Source organism: Sitodiplosis mosellana, unplaced genomic scaffold, assembly GCF_009176505.1.
Source record: "Sitodiplosis mosellana isolate CC-2019 unplaced genomic scaffold, AAFC_SMos_1.0 Smas_scaffold_1, whole genome shotgun sequence".
NCBI lineage: Eukaryota > Metazoa > Arthropoda > Insecta > Diptera > Cecidomyiidae > Sitodiplosis > Sitodiplosis mosellana.
The window spans coordinates 13213623-13234359 of NW_022595244.1; the positions used below are offsets into that span (position 1 = coordinate 13213623).

General features: G+C 35.6%; 2 protein-coding genes and 1 long non-coding RNA gene across 25 annotated transcripts; 2 read left to right on the forward strand and 1 right to left on the reverse strand.

Moving 5' to 3' along the window:
• The first annotated feature begins 1236 nt into the window (after positions 1 to 1236).
• On the forward strand, positions 1237 to 16028 carry LOC129579313 (F-BAR domain only protein 2). 23 transcript variants are annotated; one of them, XM_055469299.1, is made up of 15 exons: positions 1333 to 1655; positions 5712 to 6381; positions 6456 to 6540; positions 7966 to 8529; positions 8607 to 8802; positions 9353 to 10102; positions 11015 to 11170; positions 12507 to 12633; positions 12707 to 12891; positions 13004 to 13167; positions 13681 to 13898; positions 13982 to 14323; positions 14431 to 14604; positions 14689 to 15254; positions 15316 to 16028. In XM_055469299.1, exons 3-15 carry the CDS (start codon positions 6511 to 6513, stop codon positions 15408 to 15410), a joined length of 3567 nt encoding a protein of 1188 aa, XP_055325274.1. In that variant the 5' UTR covers positions 1333 to 1655; positions 5712 to 6381; positions 6456 to 6510; the 3' UTR covers positions 15411 to 16028. The 23 variants fall into 23 exon arrangements, with proteins under 23 accessions (XP_055325292.1, XP_055325386.1, XP_055325421.1 ...); XM_055469317.1 differs by having other exon boundaries at positions 1237 to 1655; positions 5712 to 6540; positions 12710 to 12891; XM_055469344.1 differs by having other exon boundaries at positions 1244 to 1655; positions 5712 to 6540; positions 12710 to 12891; positions 13798 to 13898.
• A 1087-nt stretch (positions 16029 to 17115) lies between these two features.
• LOC129579442 (uncharacterized) lies at positions 17116 to 17723 on the forward strand. Its single transcript, XR_008689234.1, has 3 exons — positions 17116 to 17311; positions 17380 to 17458; positions 17528 to 17723. It is a non-coding gene; the product is annotated as an uncharacterized LOC129579442 (long non-coding RNA).
• Positions 17724 to 17855: 132 nt separating this feature from the next.
• Positions 17856 to 18536, reverse strand: LOC129579431 (neuropeptide-like protein 31). The gene is made up of 4 exons (XM_055469516.1): positions 18417 to 18536; positions 18272 to 18353; positions 18128 to 18193; positions 17856 to 18043 (listed from the first exon to the last, which is right to left on the reverse strand). The coding sequence occupies exons 1-4, from the start codon at positions 18423 to 18425 to the stop codon at positions 17973 to 17975; spliced, it is 228 nt and encodes a 75-aa protein (XP_055325491.1). The 5' UTR covers positions 18426 to 18536; the 3' UTR covers positions 17856 to 17972.
• Between the last annotated feature and the right edge of the window lie 2201 nt (positions 18537 to 20737).

A 20737-nucleotide genomic window follows, 5' to 3' on the forward strand; every position in this document is an offset into this window, starting at 1 on the left:
AGTTTTTTTTCATTAAAAATCAATAAAATGATTGAAAAAAAAATCCATAAAATAAACGCTCAACCAATGTTCAAACGGGATTTTTGCAAAAAGAATAGTCATGACGAACTTCACGGTGGTTTTGATTAAACGATAATACGATTTCTTTATACAGGCAATCAGAATTACGATTCAAATCATAGTCGTTCGGATGCTAAGACTGTTAAGTCTATAGGTAGTATTTTCGGTTTCTTCCAAGTTTTTTTTTTGTATTCAAACTCATTTTCATGAACATCATGATACGTTGATGTAGTCAAAGTCACATCATACTTTTCAAACCATGAAGTTCTGGACTATCCCGCATATAGTGCAAACCAATGCGTACTTATACCGATTTCTGTGAATTCGTCGACTTGTGAATTATAATTCGAGGCAAAATGAAAAACCGAAATGCGCTTGTCCACACACTCATTCATATGATGGAATCATAACAAAACACTATACCCGTTTCATTCATAAATTACTCACAACACATCAATTGTGAACCGCACATATGTGTAATTGAACCGCTGCATCAGCATTTGAGTTGGTGTTGTCGTTACAAAAAACAACGATTATGGAACATTTTCCGTTGAAAACATAGGGAAAAGTCAATATTTTCACAGAAAATTTGCAAAGTAATGTAGATTATTCGAATTTGTACTGGAAAAATCCGAGAAGAGTTGTGATCGATACAGGTTTTTGAGCCAAATAACAGTAATTCCAATCGGAATCTATTCTTTTATCAATTGAATGCACAAGAAAAAGATGAAACCCATTTCATTTAAACTTAAATTTTCTTCAAAATCATCGATTCATCGTATAGAGTGTAAATTCATGGAGAAATCATGCACCTTAAAGCATTTAAAAAAAATAAATATCAATCCTGATAAGAAATAATATAACGTAAACTTGAATCATTTGCATTTTGTTTACACTGAAACTGAGCCGACACCGTAAAACAAAACCACTGCCATAGCGAGGGATCAGTTTTTGAAATGTCATCAAACGGTTCAGAACCAACACAATCATACCATAAATGATCACCGCATACCGTAATAACAACAAATTTGTATGTTATTTACCCATTTATGTTTTGCGGTCTCTTTCGTCCATATACACACAAACGTTCACCATGCTGATTTGCTGGCTGATAGTCGTCTCGTTCACACTTCCACCCAATACATGCACAACTATTCACACGAATCGGTTGTCAATGTACAAAGAAGTCTATGTGGCGTTCGTTGATGTGTGCGTGCGTACGGAATTATTTTCTCGTGAAGTATTGAAATTTTTAGTGTTAGTTCATTCTATTCGTTTTTGTAGAACGGTGACAGCAAAACGACGACTTAAAAAAAAGAGGAAAACGGAGAGATATCCATCAAAATCTGTTTTTTTTTTGTTTCATAGAAATTCCATTTTATATTCCGTGAACTGTGTATGTGCTTTGAATAATAAATAGGTTTTAGTTTAAATTGAAAACTATCAGCGAAGAGCAGAAAAAAAACAGCGAAAAGCATTCCACACAAACTAAAGCAATTACAAGTCCAGAAAAGTGGAGAAAAACAACTAGTGGAAGAAAAAAAAAATATCGGTCGCCTAAAATTGAATCCACTCGCAATCGATCAATTAAAAAGGTTAACATTTTGTGTTGTTTCGTGTGATATTTTGTCATGTAACGAATTATGACATTTAATGAAGGCGTTTTTTGTGCTTATGCTTGCAGTCGTGATGATGTTTGTTGATGGACAAATTTTTGTTTTTCCAAAGCAACTTAATGTTGTGTTGTTGTTTTTGTTGCTGGTCAAATGACAGCTATTCACATTTTCAGTCAGTTTTTTTCTGCTGTTTTATTCAATTTTGCGCTGGCTAGTATTTTCTAGTTTCACTTGAATGTGGTTACTGGAGTGTCGTTACCGAGCGGAATATATCGTTCGAAATAGAGAATGTCGCCGATTGTGACTGAGAGATACACCAGAAATGTTATGAACATGGTCGCCATACGATACACTAGATTGTGTCAATTGTAATGAGGCAGCCCATGCAATTTGAAGATTTACTTGATTTCCTTGTGCAATAAATTATGTATCTGGATTACAGCTACTAATAAGGTTGAACGACAACTTGAGTTAAAACATTGAATAATTGAAACGAGCTTCCCTGCGCCATTATCATAGTCGACTGTAATGTACATTTATTTTTGTCAAGCGAAAATCATCACCACAAATTGGCATAGTAACAAACGATTTTCCTAATTAGGTGTAATCTCGACACTGAAACGTGTACTTCCCTTTACAACAACGTCGGCCGTGTTTCTCTTTTTTTTCCGTTGGCATCAGCAAAACTTACCTCTGCTGCTGTAAAATATCGATTCCATAGTATGCTAAGAAATTCGTAATTGAATTATAATGCTGGGTATCATAAAACAACAGCAAAGTTAGAACTCTATCAAAACCATTTTGGTCATATTTTGACGTGTTTGTCGTATTTTTAGCTGTAAAAGGAACAACGACACTCAATAACAAATGAACGTTGGTGTGTGTGTGTGTGTGTGTGTGTGTTCGTGTTGTTTATGGCCTGAAAACAGTGTGAAATTGAATGTTCGATGAAATCAAGTAACGACACTCACTTAATGTCGCTGTGTGCTGTATTGACAATTCCGATGGGATTTCGGCCGATTGGGCGATTCATTGTGCGGGTGAAAATGTGGGAAATCGATAAATTCGTACGTTCGACAAGAAAAATGTGTTTCCAACGAAATACCACTACGTATCCCACGCGAACGACCACAACCAAATTGTTTTAATACGATTTTATATTAAATTAAATTCGCCTGCTATGCTGGTATTTTTCACTTGCGCATTTCTTCAAAACGTAGAATGAAATAAAAAAAATCGCTTCGAACACAAGAACATTGCTCTTGCTCTTGCTCTCTCAATTGATTGACATGCAATGAAATGAATTTCATCTTTAAAATAATCAATAAATACTTTTACACAGTGCTTATTTCTATGCGAAAACTGGCGTTGTTGGTTTATCTCATCGGGTAATTCTATCATTCATGTATGTTAAGGCAAAAACGATTTCGTCGATCGCGAAACTCTCGAATATTGTCGTTCGCTGTCGTAAATGGTGTGTAAGATATTATGACATCATCTCCATTCACAGATTTTAAAGCCATTGTTTGGCTTTGTGCACGGTTCATTGAACACTGCCGGATTCACTGCCGAAAAATGTTTTGAATTCGGAATAAAACCACAGCAAATTTTCTCACAGTTCTTTCTCTCGCTATCTTTCACTCTGAAGTTCCAAGATGTCATTCACTTTGACGGTACGACTGCGTTATTGTGGTTTAATCATTATAATATTGCTCTCATGACATAACATTGAAAGAAAAAAAACACACCATACACTCCACGCCCATTTCTTTATCGAAAATGGATAAATGAGTTTAATAGCTCTGTTATAGCATTATCCAGTAATCTTAAATAAGATTCCTAATGTGTGTTCACGTTCAAAAATGCCAGTACATGAGAAAACAGTAGATCGTTAGTGTATACGGCTAACAAACTTGCTGATATCACGTAAGGTGATGTAGACCATTTTAATTGCATTCACAATTTCTGGAATTTGTTCGTCTGTTCATGAACTTAAATACTGTATCACGGACATTAAATACACAACAATGCTCGCTATTTATATAATTCAAGAATATTCGAGTAAACAAAATCGATTTTACAGTTACCCAGAATAGAATCAATACTAAATCAGTTACATTGAGTGGTTTAATTTCGGATTACATGCTCACATAGATTTCATCAATTTCCAGACAAAAATAATATTTCTTACACGATGTTCCGAACATATTTTTGTCGGAAAACAGTTTTTTGGACGATTCAAATCAATCTGCAATTTAACATGTAGAAATTTCATTATTTTAGAACATCGTTATCATCATCTTGCCGAAATATGCGAATCCTTGACTGTAATTTTTGATATCTCAGTGCCTCTTTTAAAATAAGCTGATTAATTTTATTTATTGTTTACATTTGGAAAGAGATTCCATTCAAAATGAAGCTAAAAAATTATGAATATAAAGGAATCAGCTCAGCTGATTCAGCTGAGTAAATAGTCTATTATACATTAAGAATGCGTTTTTACCTTTAAATTCCATTTGTTCTTTTCCCTATTAGGCGATGCCTTGAATTTCGTCTAAAATTCTCCGGTTAATTTAATGACGAAATGCATGCAGACTTTTCACTAAATGTATATAAATCACAAGTCATTGAAAAACCAACAGCAAACTAGCAGCTTTCAGGCGGATGATTTAAAGACGAACACCCTGTCTGTAAATGTGCAAGATTAAATTTGACTATCTAGTTATTCATTAAACCCAAATAAATTTGCATCTCGATTAACGTTCTTCGTCAAATAATTAGTAGTCCGCAAACGATAGCGATTTCCACAGAGCGTCATCATTTTGAGCGTGATTAATTATAATTTTGATTTATGCAAATAAGCTTTATCAACACCCAAGTGCTGTAAAGTTCGTTGTTTGATACAACACCCCAGAAAAATTTCACTCGTGATCGAGTGTTTGTTGTTGTATTGATAGTAATTATGCAAATTGGCATCATATTTTTTGGAGAAATATCCAAATGGATGGCGTAGACCTGTTGCTAGTGATTAAAATGATAGTGTAAATGGTCACAATGGAAAATATCATCCTTTGGGTAGTGACGTCAGAGATGGAAAGCGAGAGAATATGTGTGTGTGTATTTTGGTGGTAGATTGAACGCCCACATTCATTTTATTGTATCGCATCAGCGACACATGCAGAGGAATAGAGTTTATTGGTTCAGATGTAACGAAAATTTAAGAAGCCCAATTCGAATAGTCGCAATCTAATTCTTGGCTCAGCTGCAAACGATATAAAAGGCAGTCACGAAATGATATCCAAAGTTCAATTACATAAAATAGCTGGAACGCATTTGACATTAAGGGCTTGATACTATCATATTAATACGTGCCGATATAAAAACCAATTTGAACCAAATGGCATTTTGGCAGTAAAGTCTCATAAATTCTCATGACAAAAATAGTTCATGTTACAATTAATTTCCATTGTTTCGCAAGCCAAAATGCCTAATTTAGGAGACATTTATGGTGGAGACACCAAGATATTTCGCTTTCGGTTTACATGTGTATCGGCGCAAAGCGACATAACTGATGTTACCATGAATGTGATTAAACTAATTATTTATGGTTTAGGTTACGGGTACGAAGGCGCGCTTCGTTTACAGTTCGTGCACAGGGTCAATCGCAATGAAGTCAATGATAATTTATGTAAATACGCGGAATTATAAATAAGTTGATGCGCTAGCGTCTATTTTACAACGCCCCGAAACCAGTGTTTCCATTGTCATTGTCATTGAATTCAATCCGGTTGCATTAGCGTGATTTGAATGCGCCAAGTCCGAACGTTGCAATTTTTATCATACTAACGCAAAATAGAAGAAGATAAAAATTGTTATGTAGATGCATATCGGTTCTGTTTGTACTCGGCACTACGTTCCAATTGCAATATTGCATACGATTGAATTAAAGTCTGAGCTATTTGATTTATGCTCTCATTCCGATCTGCATATTGTTTGACATGAAAAATTCAATTGAAAATTTCCATTTCATTTTAGCATCCTGCCAGAAATTCCAAAAGACTGAAACTGATTGAAATGTGCGCGAGCGCAAGCACAATGTAGAAGACTGGAGAATGAATGCAGATCAGCAGCAGCAGCAGCAGCAGCAGTGGCGAGTACAGCGCGGAAACAGCAAATCATTAGCATTTCCAATATATGTGAACAATGTTTCGAAGCAACATCAACTCATTACAAACACATCACGCTTACCGAAACCGATCGAAATAAATGCATATTATTATCATTGGTGCCTGCGGACGATGACAACTGAACGCTAACAGCGCAACGTTGAATAGTGCTAAAGTGCTCAAGAGACACACGCATATATACATTATACTACCTACAATTTTCACAAATAACTAAAATTGTAAACAAAATCCGACCAGCAGGAAGAGAGAAAGAAAGAGAGGAAAAAAAATACGCGACGAAATAAACACAAAACAAAACAATGTGAACAAAAACACAAACAGCCGATTGAGTGCACAGTGAGAGAATCAAAGTGGACCGATTGTGCGAATAACAACAACGAGCAAATGAATAAAATAATAAAAAGTGAAAACTAGTTCTAACACAGAAAGCGAAATAAAATCAAATTCAACACAACAATTTAAGTTATTTATGAAAAACGTGCAGAAAAAAACAGCCTTACAGACCAAACCAATAGTTTGTATGTATTCCTTTCGATTTTATGAATGAAATTTTCGACATCAGGATCAATTAATTCACTGTTGACGTCAAGAGAAAAACCCTAAGAAAATCACAACGCCAGAAGAAGACGGTTCGAAGACATAACATCATGACGGTGGATTTCAACGACTATTTTTGGGTGAGTCAAGAACCACACATTCCACACTATGCCGCCGATATCAAAGCTACATAGGCAAGAATTTAAATTCAATTGGAGTGGAAGCGGCCCATTTTAAACGATGACCTTTTCACCCGTTTGGATTGCTTCGTCATTGCTGCCCATTATTTTAATTAAGAGAAGTGCAATACAAAAGAGTCTGATTGGTATCTCATTAAGTTCGATTGGGGACCCACTATGTGCTATGTCAAATAAGTGACTTCCTTTCATTGTGTGCATGCAACGACAACGACAACAATATATATACGTCACGTAGAAAGAATCTCCGTGACAAATCTCTACAACATGTTAAATATCACATGCTCTTTTTTTCTTGATATTTGCCCAGTGACCGAAGTTCTTTTCATCATCTCACACAGTGCTGATAAAAAGACACACTAGATAGAGTCTAGTATCGCGTTGAACGCGACGTACGATAGTGTGTCTTAGTGCCACAGTGCGGCGAATAGTAATGCAAATAGGAGCACTTTTATGTACATTGTACATACACAATGAAATTTTTACTGTGAATAGTTTCTGAACAAATAGAAAAAAAAGAAACATGCGATAATAATAATAAACTCCATTGTTTGGCATGGATTGTGTGAATTTAACTGGCGAATATATGCTATTTTTCCATAATGCAATTCGCTTTTTCGAAAAATTTCAGCTTCAACAAACAGTTTTAAAAGATAATGTCGCACGAAATGTGTGTAAAATGAATAATGCTATAACCGTTTCTTACAAAACTCCGAAAAATACGGTCAAGATACACCGAAAAAAAGTGGCAATTGTTCGTTGTACGACAGCGCAGCAAAGGGCTTCCCCATGTACAAATATTTACGCATGAAGTAGAGATGATAAGATAAAAGCATAAATGAATGCGGACGCATTCTAGCAGAGACAATTATCGAGGAATCCAAACAAAGCAATTCATAAGCTTCGTAAACCATAAACTAGCCATATTTAAAACAAAACGAATTTTTCAGCAAAAACTCCATTTGGCTCGGTTCAGTTCTCTGTTCTGTTTCTCTCGTTCTGGATTCAACTACAAAATGGGCACCTCGATGCGACGAAGGGAACAAGAGAACAATGTTCCGTAAACGATATGGAAATTGAGCTCATGTATTTTTTAAAACTGTACAATTTATCGCTGCTTTTTTTCTGTAAGAGACTGCGACGCGGCATACGACCGACGAGATAAAAAAACCCATTCATTATTTTATGCATATCCACTTCCTATGCGACCGATAGCAATGACCATCATATGAATAGCATTTGATTTTCGGTTGACATTTCTTTTTTCTGTGTTTTTGCTCAAGTTTATCGTCTGTGATAAATAACTTTGCATTGTTCTATTTTCTTTTTTCTCTCCATTTGTTTATGTGTGATGGTGACCGGTTACAGGGTGATAAGAACAACGGATTTGACGTTTTGTATCACAATATGAAATATGGATTGGTTGCCAGCAAGGAGTTGTCGGAATTCTTTCGCGAAAAGTCAAATATTGAGGAGTCGAATTCGAAATTGATGACAAAACTAGCGAATAAAGCTGGTTCAGGATGTGTACAGGGAACATTTGCACCGGTATGGGTGGTGTTGAAATCATCAGCCGAAAAATTGTCGTCGTTGCACTTGCAAATGGTGCACAAAATCTCGGAATTGGTTAAAGATGTCAGCAAATATGCAGATGAACTGCATAAAAAGCACAAATCAGTTAAAGAAGAAGAGGCTAGTACATTGGAAGCAGTGCAAGCGATGCAAGCCTCAACGGCAGCCGTTCAAAAAGCCAAGGATTTATTCTCGAGCCGAATGAACGAATTGGAGAAAATACGCAAAGATGGTTCGGCGAAGGAGTTGGAAAAGGCCGAATCAAAATTGCGAAAACATCAAGACGAATACAAACAGCTACTGGATAAACATAACCCCGTGAAAATGGAATTTGAACGACGAATGAGCATGACCTGCAAGGTACGTAGTTGTTTGGCATTCATTTCACAGAGCAAATTGCGATGACTTATCCGCTTATTTTTTTTTCTCCGCTACAGCGATTCCAAGACATCGAAGAAAATCATTTGAAACAAATGAAGGAATTTTTATCAACGTACATTGAGCTGTTGCAAAACAATCACGATATGGTTGGACAAGTGCACTCTGAGTTCAGGCGACAATTTCTCGAAATGACCGTCGATAAATTACTCGAACAATTTGTGTTGAGCAAATATACTGGCTTAGAGAAACCGGGTACGTATTAGTTGGAAGACAAAATTAAATCGCAAATAGAACCATTCGTGGTCGTGTCAGTTCACTGTCAGTCATCATCGTCGTCGTCGTCTTTCGTTTCCATTCAATCCCATTTTAAGCTTGTGTCTTTATCTCCCCCTCTCTCTCTCTCTCTCTTTGCCACCGCTGAACCAAATCCCCTTTTTAAAGTGTACAGCAAAGTGAACCCAACAAATAGAATGCCATAGAGATTTTGTCTGTCCGTCTGATTCGTTCGCTTTTTAAAAAATGCATAAAACCACAAAAGAAGTGCAAGAGCCTGGACACCACTAGTAATTTGAGTACTTGTCGCTCTCTTTTGTGGCTTCAGTGCCAATTCTATGTGCGATTTAGAGTTTGTTCTTTCTTTTCGTTTTGCCATAATATATTTAACACAGAAGTAAATAACCTGATCCTGCATGATTTACGTTTTCAATGATTTTCTTTTCTTTTTGCTGTTTTTTTCCCCATTTTTTCTCTTCATTTTTGCGTTTCGTTAACCGGTTGGTTGTTTTGATGCCAAAACTAACAGAAATAGTTGAGCTTGATTTAACACATTGGTCGCCGAGCAATACAAGTTTGAATGCAACCCAACCAAGTGCATCGCATTCAATGGTCGGAGCATCAACGAATTCGGTTGCGTCGGCCGGAAGTGGCATTGGTTCGATACATTTAACCAATGTTCAACTTGAATACGCTCCAACGGCCTCACCAGAGCTTAGCCTAACCAATACTGGAAGTAGCGTATCGAATAATCAATCGACGCTGGGCATGGGAACAACAACCAAACGTGAACCATATCTACGGAATTGGTTTATGTCACAGTCGTCGGCATCATCGCATTCGGCGAACGCAATATCAAACATTCCATCGCATGCGAATACAGGCAATTCGGTATCGGCAACTGCATCACCAGCCGCATCATCATTGAACGCAATATCAACGGAATCAAGCGAAAGTAACTATCAAAAAATGAAACAATTCTCGTTACAGCAACTCCATACGGCCGATAACATTCAATTGCCAATCGATAATTCATCGTCCACATCGTCCGTACTGAGTTCACAGCATCACAGTTCAATAACAACAAACACTAATAGAAAAGCCACCACAAACGGTGAACAAAACGGCCATAATAGCAACATGAATAATAGCCATAGTCATTCAGCTGATGTCAGTGTCAGAGATGAACCGCAGAAGCAGTCAACATCACAGCCAAAACAACAAAAATCTTCCCGCCGCACAACTTCACTCCTTAACCTCTTCATGTCCAATTCTCAGGGTAATAACAACTAAGCAAACCAAATCACAATGAACAAATCCTATTTATTACTCATCTGAAGCGACGACAAAAACATGAATCGATAGACTTAGAACAACGCAATGACAAATGTTTCTCACTTTTTTCTTTGGGTTTAACCCCATCAAGAGCGTCCAGTTTTAGCAATTCAATGTAGTTGATAAAAAGTGAACATTTCTCTAGGCATCTTCGAAATCTTTTCAAATTCTTCTTTTTCTACTTCTTTTATTTTGATTTTTATTCGTTTTCTTTTTCTCGCATTTATTTTCGTTAAACAACAAAAGTCACTGAACAAAATAACCTCAGAAAGTCATTATTATCGTACAGAAATTTTCAACTAGAATTAATCATGCTATTTCGATATGAAATTTTAGCTTTAGACTAGTGCTATGTGTGCCTGAAATCCCGGTAGAAATCGCTTGCTTGCTTCACAGTAATCATAAGCAAGAATTTTTGTGTGTTGGCACTGTTCAATTTGTCGTTTTGGTGTTTAACAACCAAATTTATGTTCAATCGACAATAATTTTTTTCGTTTTTCTTCACGCGCAATATTTTCTGTTAAATTTCACCTCATTGAAAGCATCCAATAATTAATAGTTATGATTAACCATTGCTGAAGGACGACATCACATTGATTCAATTAATTATGTGTGTTTGTAAAATTAACTCGCTTTCACGTTCAGAAAAAAAATCATTTTCTGTTTTTTTTGCTTTCTGCCATGGTGTAACCGAACATAAAATCGTTTATATTGCTACTAATTTATGACTCATTCGATTCGATATATAGACTTTTAATTTAGATTAATCATTGGCATTAAAAGAAATTCCAACAAAAAAAATTCCAAAATTCGAAAGAAGAAAAATTCCAATGTTCTATATGTGTGTGTGTTGCAGGAAGTCGTGATAGTCGCGATAGTCGTGAGAGTCGTGGTAGCCGTGATTCAAATTCGATTGAAGTTCTATCAGCTCCATCAAGCCCAAGCGAACAACAAGACACTCAAAATCAATCGAGTTCGCAAATCGGACGGAATCCACTCAGAAGTTCAAAATGTATGCATTTCATCAATTCGTTTAAACAAACCAAAAACCAAAATCATCTTTCACTAACACCGATACCTGCTAAAAAGACAAAATCACCAAAAAAAAACGTCTTAAACGCAAAACAATTCTGTCTAATCATTTCACCGAAGTAACATTTGTAGTGTTTTCTATATGTTTGCCTTGGCTTTCCATTTTTGTATTTTGATTTTTTTTCGATCTCTTTTCAGTCGGGAAAAAATTTATTCAAAGTGTCAAAAAAACAACAACAACATTTTTATTTTCGAATTGTTTTTTTTAGCAGAACATTTAGATGAAATCGTTTTCATAGTATTTGCATGCTCTATTTCATTTCTTTTAATTGCTTGTTTCTTCTTTAGAAATAGACCAAAAAATCCATCTAAAATCACATCAAACTTCAAGGTTTTTTTTCTGTTGTGTTTACAAAATTTTCATTTTTCGATTATTCTAATTTATCGAAATCAATTCGAGCCCGCCTTTATCTCGTTTAATTTGTGTTTGCCTGAACAAAAATTTGTTTTTTTTTCTTATTTTTTTCGTTGTCATCAGAGATTGGATAAATTGTGTTGGCGGGAAGTATTTTTGTTTGTTATGTTGACTTTTTTTTTTTATTATTTTCAACCCATTTTTTTTGCGTATGCTTTTTTTTATATATTTTAATTAAATTAAAAAAAAATAATTTTTCTTTTTCATATTCATTTTAAAGCACTGAATATGCACAACAGCTTTTATCATGCAATTCACCAAAAAAAACAGTGAAATTCCTGTAGTGTTGTAGGAAGTGAGATTTTTCTGTGAGTTTTTCCGCTCGAGCTAAATTCCCACCGCATATTTATCATACTGCATATGTATTCCATGCACGACACTCATTTCATTTCGAATGAGTACAATTTTGGCAAAATCATTTTGCAATCACATTAGCTCCCCACCTCACAGTACAAGTGAAGCGGTTTTTTTTTAAATTCATTTCAACCGATATAAATTTTTATTTCAAATGTATTTGTTCCTGATTTTCTTTTGGTTATTGAATTGCCTTTGAAACGAAGTATCAAATTACTTTTTATCAACTAGATTCTCTCTAGACAGTTTTGAAGCTTTACGAAAATAGACAATATGAAAAAGAAAATATTTTTACCAACGGCGAAGAACTACTAGCTTTAGTTTAGTTTGTGGTTGGATTGGTATTGTTTTATTTTTTCTAAAAACTAAAGTTTTCGGCCGATTTCTTGGCTTAGCAGTTTTTTTTTTGTTGCTCTAGTAGATCAATTTGTTTTATTACGAACGAATTGAAAAAAAAAATACCATATCTCTTCCCTTGTATGTGAAGTTTCAGCAATTTTGCGAAGCGGTCGAAATAAGACAAAATCAAAGAAGTCGAAGAAGAAAAAAGACTCAGCAAATGATGACACCATCAGTGGAGTAAGCGGAGTAGCAGATACGAGCAGTGCTGTTGTGTGAGTGAAATTATTTTTGATGTTACTTGTAATTCACAAAATGATTTAAACAAAATTTATCATCTCTTTGAAGCAGTGAGGAGAAAGAGGACGTAAATCAAAGTGTGGAGTCGACACCGCATACGACGCCGATTCCAACGAATACAACAGCTCCTCCACCACAGACTCCAAACAGCGAACAGCAGCCAGAAGTCGATGAAGATGGTTATTGCATTCAGCCGAAAGATCCTCTGTGGAATGTTCAATGGCCAAAAAAAGGTAAGATGAATTTTCAAATTTAATCTCAATGTAGAAAATTTCTACTAGGAATTAAATCTTTGGAAATAAATTGACAAAAGTATGCAATAATCGATCTTTCGTTTGTGTTTAGATTCTGATTCGGATAGTGATTCCGACAACGATGAACGAGATCGAAAGATACATGTCGAAATAAAACCGTTGAACAATGGATCGGCTCCAATATCAGCGTCGGTCGACGAACTTCGAGCAACGGTGGAGAGTTTTACGTTATCACCACTTGGTGGTGCCTTATCGGTATGATCCCAAGCTATTGATGTCAATTTACCTTTAACCATCAAATGAACAGGAGAAGTTTTTGCTCGCAAAAATTGAATCTGTTTTTTCTTTTGCATTTTTTTGCACTAAGTTTTTATCTAACATAAACTGGATCTGGCTTAAAATTGGTTTGGTATTGGTGATTCATTTAGTTTTTTTTTCATCAAAAAAGGAGATAAAATGACTTATCCACCATTTTTTGCACGATATTTTTATTTGCGATTGTCATTGTGCACACATACACACATTATTATCCATTCGCACCATATTTCTTGTTTTCATCCATGTAGATATTTTGGCATTTTTTCAATTGTTGATCATTTTGTTTTTTCCATTTCAAAATTGTGTTAATGTTTTGTATGTTTTCTTTTCCCCGTCATCCATTGTCGTTCGCCTCAAAACACATTTTATTCCATCGAATGCGTTCATCGTCATCTTCTTGCATCGTCACACACACGTATACACCACAACGGTGTGTGTTCTGTCGTAAAGGGTCGACGAGATTCAAATGTTGATACCAATACCATGCTTATGAAACGCTCGCAATCTGTGTCACAACAAATTGGCGATAAGCCAAGTAATGATTTGCTTGGTCTCAATTTATTTCAGCATCACCAAAGCCCCGGCCAATCAAACTCATCAACGCCAACGGCTTCACACCCATATGCTCCGTTACAAAGTCCAACGCTGTCTGTATCGAATACATCGAGGTTCGAATTGGCTTCTCTTTAACTGCACTAGATATTAAAATTGAAAATATGATATTTATTTTCCTCTCTGTCATTTAAAAAAGGTACACGGATCTAGGCGATATATTCTCAGAAATTGGTGATATAAGTGTATCAGCGCCGCCTTCGGCCACATCGAGTAAATTGAATAGTCGACAAATTCCAACACCAACATCGGCAGGTAGCATCGCAATACCACGGCCTCCATCTCGTCGATCGGAAGCAACCGGACGAGGTCGCGTCAGTCCATCAAGCATATCGCGCGCAGACAGTGTGGGTAGCTTAGAATTCCGAACGGCTAGCATTGGCTTCGGATCATCACGAGGACCATCGCCATTGACAATTGGCATCACGGACACAATTCCATTAGCAGTTGCATTTCATGAAATTGTTCATGCATTTTTCAAGTTAGTTTTGGGTCGAAATTGATTTGTTTACTTGATGTGATGTTCACATGGTGAACTGGTTTTGATTTGATTGATTTTTTTATGGTTTTCAATTTTTTATTTTGCAGAGGAAGTGACGAAGCGCGTTGTCAGGTTAAAATGTCAGGCGACATGATGCTATCATTTCCGGCCGGAATTGTTAATGTATTAGCAAACAATCCGAATCCAGCTCAATTAGGCTTCCGTATCAAGAATATGCAGAATCTCGAAAATTTATCGCCGAACAAACAATTGGTAGCAATGTAAGTATTGAATTTTAACGAACCCAAACACGCATCCATCATGAAACTTTTTCAATAATTATGAATCGCTCGTATCATTCCCAGTGACAAACTCCAATCGACGAGTTTTAGCACGTTGCTCGAGTTCAATATGCCCGCATTAACTGCCTTGTTGCGACGCCAATCGGAACAGAATCCGACCGCTTCCTATTTCAATGTTGACATTTTAAAATACCAAATCAAAGCAAAAATGGGAGCACAATCATGTCCGTTCCAATTGGTTTCGTATTGGAAATGCGAACCATCGCACACAGACATCAAAATCGATTACAAGTACAATAATCATGCGATGGCAGCATCATCGCCATTGCTAAATGTTGCCTTATCCGTTCCGGTTGATGGGGGCGTTAAAAATGTACAATCCAAACCGCATTCGGCTTGGTTGGGCGAATCAAATCGTTTGATGTGGAATTTCACAGACATTTCCCAACACTCCGATAACAATGGGGTGGGTACACTTCGAGCTCGATTGGATGTTTCCAACGGTCCGTCAAATCCATCTCTGATTAGTACACAATTCAATTGCGAGGGAACCACTCTATCTGGAATTGAGTTTGAGCTTGTGGGCAGCGGCTATCGACTGTCTTTAGTTAAACGACGCTTTGTTTCTGGTAAGATTTCTGTCACCTGAAAATGCCCGAATAGAGTTGAAATGTTGGTTCTTTTTTGCAGGAAAATATATATGCGAAGGAGATGGAATTCGAAGTATTAAAACGCCAACACCGCCAAATGCAAACTCACCGAGCCCCTTCAGTCGACCTTCATAAGAAATAGCATTTGAATAAGAATCGTGCCGCTAGATCACGATCGCATTTTCCCGCATCGAGCATTCGACGCTGTAATTTCTACAAGTTCATGGCAAAAACTGGTTTTGGCTTTAGTGCTCTGCTAAGTGTAAAGATGTGTTAATTATATGAATAATATTTAAGCATACGTTTTGCCGCCCAAGTATGCGTCCTTTGCATTCAAAACGTAACGTATCAAAAAACGATTTGAATTTATTTTTTATTTTTTAAAAATTCGAAATTGAGAATATGTTTAATTTTGTTGAAATCTGTTTGTCTTTTTTGTTTTGCTTTCTCCTCTCTAACTCATTGAAATCGTTATCTGTAGTTGGAAAAGGCACGTTAAAGTCTATATATATATATATAAAGAAATAGAGAGCAACAAATAAATTAAGAAGAAAAAACAAAAAACAAATCACATTCAATTAACATAACGAATCCTTCTAATTTTGGCATTTACGTATTATTATCATTAAGTTAAACTGTACAATTCTAATCTTTTTATTGCAAATGAAGAAAAACACACACACACACACATTTATAAGAAGATACTAAAAATTATTTGTGTAGTAGAAACAATTAAAGAGATATACAAAATAACGGGAAAATTGTGTTCAATTTAATTCGCATTTTGCATGAAGTAATTCATATGATTTGACAAAAGCCCATTCTACACTGGAAAATGAAATCGGACCAGTTTTTCTGCGACTGGAATGTTTTAACACTTTTGACATTTTGAGGTTAGGTTTGTGTTGTAAACAAATCATTTCGGTTGTTCTTCGGTTTTGCACCCAAAATAACTCTTTAAATAAAATCAAATATTTTGCAGAATTTTAAGAGATCAAAAATGTGTCCAGTTGCTACACAAAAACCGTTCGCCCATTCAGAGGCATACAATATCGATGGCGTTCACACCGAAATTGTTTTACACAAATTCACCAATCGATATTTGTTGATCATCTCACAGTACGAAAAGTTGAACAATGTTTTTGTTGTCTGCAATGAGGCTGCAGTTAGTGGGGTCATCAGAAATCGATCATTAGATATAAAACATCAATTCGGAATGACAACTGACGAGATTGAATGCGGCATCCGATTTTTGTTAACAAATATACAGCTACCCAACTTTGATAAAGACATGGAAATGGTCGTTTGTCTTGGCTTGAAAGAATACAACGGGAAGATACTCAGGCAAATCACGGGCGTTCTGAATCGCCTCGGGCAATCAAGTTAGGTAAGTAGATCAAAAGTCTCGAACATTTAAATGGCTTTATTTTTTTTGCTAACAAGTTCATGCTTGCAGATGGGGAAGTACAAAGATGCGGTTCAAGGTCAATGTAATTTGGCGCTCGCTTCACACACAACAACAAACTCATTGTCATCGTGTGCGGTTCAAGACAAAAAATATGTTAATCTCTTCTTAAGCTACGTCTTTGTTCAATCCAATTTCAATTATGAATGCTAATAAATGCAAAAAATGTGCTTCCTATCGAGGCGTTGGTTTCATTTTTTTCTGTTTATTTCTTCTTGTGCCATGCTTTACTTCCGAAATGTGGTGAATGGCCAATGCAGACACATATAAAACATAATGACATGTAAAATTATGCGTTGGATCAAAGCGATGGACTGCTCCAATAACAGTTGTGTCATTGTCTAGCGCGTGGTTAAGACACACCTCACTAATCAATCAAGTTTTCTTTAAATCGTAGTTTTGAATAGTTCTTCTCGATGGATCATAATGCGAATAAACCACTGGCGAATTGGATATAGTATAAATAGCGTATGCTTATTTGCTTGATCATCAAATCCCATTTAGCTCTCGATTCAATCAAACATAATATTTTTTTGCCTTTTCTGTCTCAATCAGAACAAAAATGTTTAAAGTGAGTTTGATTTATATACGATTTCAATAAACAGAGGATAAAATTGATGAACTTTTTTCTTTACATAGTGGAGAATTCTCTTCGTCTTGCTTCTAACGGTTGCGGTCGCATTTTCGCAAAGAAGATTTTTGGGAAGAAGACGCTTTAGTAAGTTTGCAAATGATAAAAATGAAAATAATAATTAAATTCAAACTAAATAATTTACTTTCATATTAGGAGGCCACGGTTATCCTGGGTTTGTACCAGTTGCACCTGCATTCGTACCAATTGCACCTGCATATGCATTTGGGCCAGGATTCTATGGTTAAGATGAATTAAACTGTACATAATTACCGCTAAGCCATATCATATTATTTATAATGCAATAAATTACATTAAAAAGCGAAATAAGAAATTGAATATTCACGTGGCCTGTTCAATTTGATACTACGAAAGTTTAAGTTTGTAGTGACGATCTCATTGGCCGTAGTTTTATCATGAGACAAAATTGATGGGCACCTCCATTTCGATGGAGGTTTTCGTTTCTGAAAAAAATGCAGCCAAATGCCATACAAAAACGGTTTTTGTTTAATTGTTTCTTGCATTGAACACAATTGTCATTATCAAGTATGTACAAAATGTGACTTTATTGATAAAAGTTGTTTATTCAACGGCAGCTTTGTTAACCTAGATATGGACTTAAACCATATCCTCCATACCGCGGGCCACCATAGAATTCACGATGACCATAACCTGGAACATATTATATTTAAGACGAAAAAAATGTTTTCATTGAATTGAGTCTTTGTGACAAACAAATTTAAAATGACAATTTACCATATCCGGGGAATCCTCTGTGAAAACTACCACGGCCACCACCATAGAAACCAGGACCATAAGTGACTATTGCAAGAAAAAGTTATAAGTAACATTTGACAAAAACAAAGTTGATATTAATTGAGCCGTATTCCGTATACATACATTGTGGTTGTGCTTCTGGTTCAGCCACTGCAATGGCCATGCTCACGGCAATCAACGCCAACAAACACAAAACAATTAAGATCTGTAATGGAAATTTAATAGATATTTATTTGATTTTAATAAATTGACACATCGAAGTACTCACTTTTGCCATTTTTCTTTTATACTGGAAATAAAATCAGGGAAATTAAGCTGCTTTAAAATACACACTTGAAAATGTTCTGATATTATTGCTCGGTCCAGTGTAGTCTATTTATACATTTCACAAAGTGATACCAAATGAATAACAATGCAGACAATAACAATAAAATAACGAAGAAAAAAAATATCTGTCTGAAAAAAGTCTGGATTTTCGACCGACTAGACATAATGAATTAATCAAAACGGGAATAGATATATCCTAACACTTTTAACAATGACCCATTCAATTCAATATTGAATTCCAATTTCAATAGTTTGACGTAATTAAAATTCCAGTTTCTGTACGACGTTATAAAATCAAAATAGCTGTAAACAACTGGGAATGGACATTGTGAGACATTTCAGAAAGTTTTTTTTTACCTTTTTGGCGGTAAAGTGAAAATCTGGAACGATTCGGATTCATATAAATTTCATAAACGACCTTCAATGGAATCAATGCTTTAAATCTTTGTAAACACTATTAGAAACTTCGACTCACCGAATTTCGTTTCGTACATTAATTATAAGACATATATCACATACATCCAATTCATATTGCGCAGTTAAATTAAAAGGAACAATATTCAAGTGCTTATTTATAGACATCGCTATTTTAATAGCGAATCGGAACGTTCGATATAATAAAGTTCAATTTATATATTTCAATAATTCTACAAGATTGAGTAACTTCTAGAATAAAGTTTGAGTTCCGAATTTTTTAAAAAATAAAACGATGTTATAATATGGGTATAACTCACACAACTATGGTGCGAGAACTATGTTTGGAGATGTAGAAATCAATAAAGACAGAAAAATCACAAAATTGTCATCTACTTATCTTAGTTTATTATTATTATTTTTTTAAATTTATTGATTGTGGAGTTCATCATATTACATTAGCAGGTAGAAGTGATGATGGTGGCAGATTACACTTTAAAAAAGAAATCGGTTTGAAGTGTTGAAATGCTAATGCAACTCCTAGATAAAATTGGATTGGTAATACAATTTCTCCAGTACTTTGGTGTTTAGTAAACATTGTTCACTCGAGAATGTTCAGTAGAAACAAAATAAACCTGTAGATCTTCCGTTTTATGCACTGAGTAAATCGCTTTTCTGGTAAAACCTTTTGCTGCAGTCCTACTCAACCTTTAGTTCCTATCGACAACTTAACTTCGTACAACGCCCCAAGTGTATTTTGTATGAAAACTGGACTGTGATAAGAGATAACGCTTAATGTCTTCAGCAAAATTATAGTACTCGACCCGCTCTACAACTTTGCTGAAGACAAATATCACTTATCTTTTATCAGTTCCGTGAAAAATGGGAAACCGAATATTCGCGTATTCGCGGTTCTTCGGTTATTTCACAGAACTGATAAGAGATAAGCGATATCTATCTTCAGCAAAGTTGTAGAGGACCTTGAGTACTACAACTTTTACGAGGTCATCAAGTCGTTATCTCTTATCACAGTCCAGTTTTTATGAAAAAATACATTTGAGGCATTGTACGCCCCAAAGGACGTACGGCGCACATGGGTTGTGGGAGGTAATATCTCACACATGCTTACACATATGAACATGAAAATTAACTGGTGTGTAGCCAAGGGTTCAAGTTATCGAATGGTAAACTCTACAGTCTACACTCATGGTGATTCTTTTGGTTTCAAATAACTTACTTTTATTTGTAATTAAAAATCGCCTCAGTCTCTGTACGCCCCAAGGACGGACTAAAAGTTAATATTGATGGAGTCGTCGATTTCTTTTTCGAGATGAAAAATAATAATAATTATCAAACCCCCAAAAAATGATTGAACAAATGGATAGAATCGAAAATGGGAAATAGCTGTTTTTTTCGTGTTCCCAATTTCATTCAGACGATGCGAAGTAAGCTTAATCCTGTTTCATGTGTTGAGAATGAAATAAGGCAGAAACGACTCAATTTATTTATAGTGTAAAAGAACCGAAAAAAACGTGTTGCGAAAAAAACGAAATACGGTTTTTTTTTACCACAGATGCTATAATTTCGAACTGGATACTTTTTCATCGATGATCATCAATGGTGGGCCTGTCCGCAAAATTCTAAACTATGCATGTCATTGTAAATAAAATATGATGGCAGAAAAAAACAAGACCGTAGAGTGTCGCTTCGCTCCACTCTGCGTTCTTAAGATTTTAGTTACTTATTCTATTTTGTTGTTTCACAACAAACTACTTTTTTGCGCACTACATTAAATGTATTCTGTAGTGTAGTGGCAACACTGGTTGCCGACAACATGAGAAATGTCAC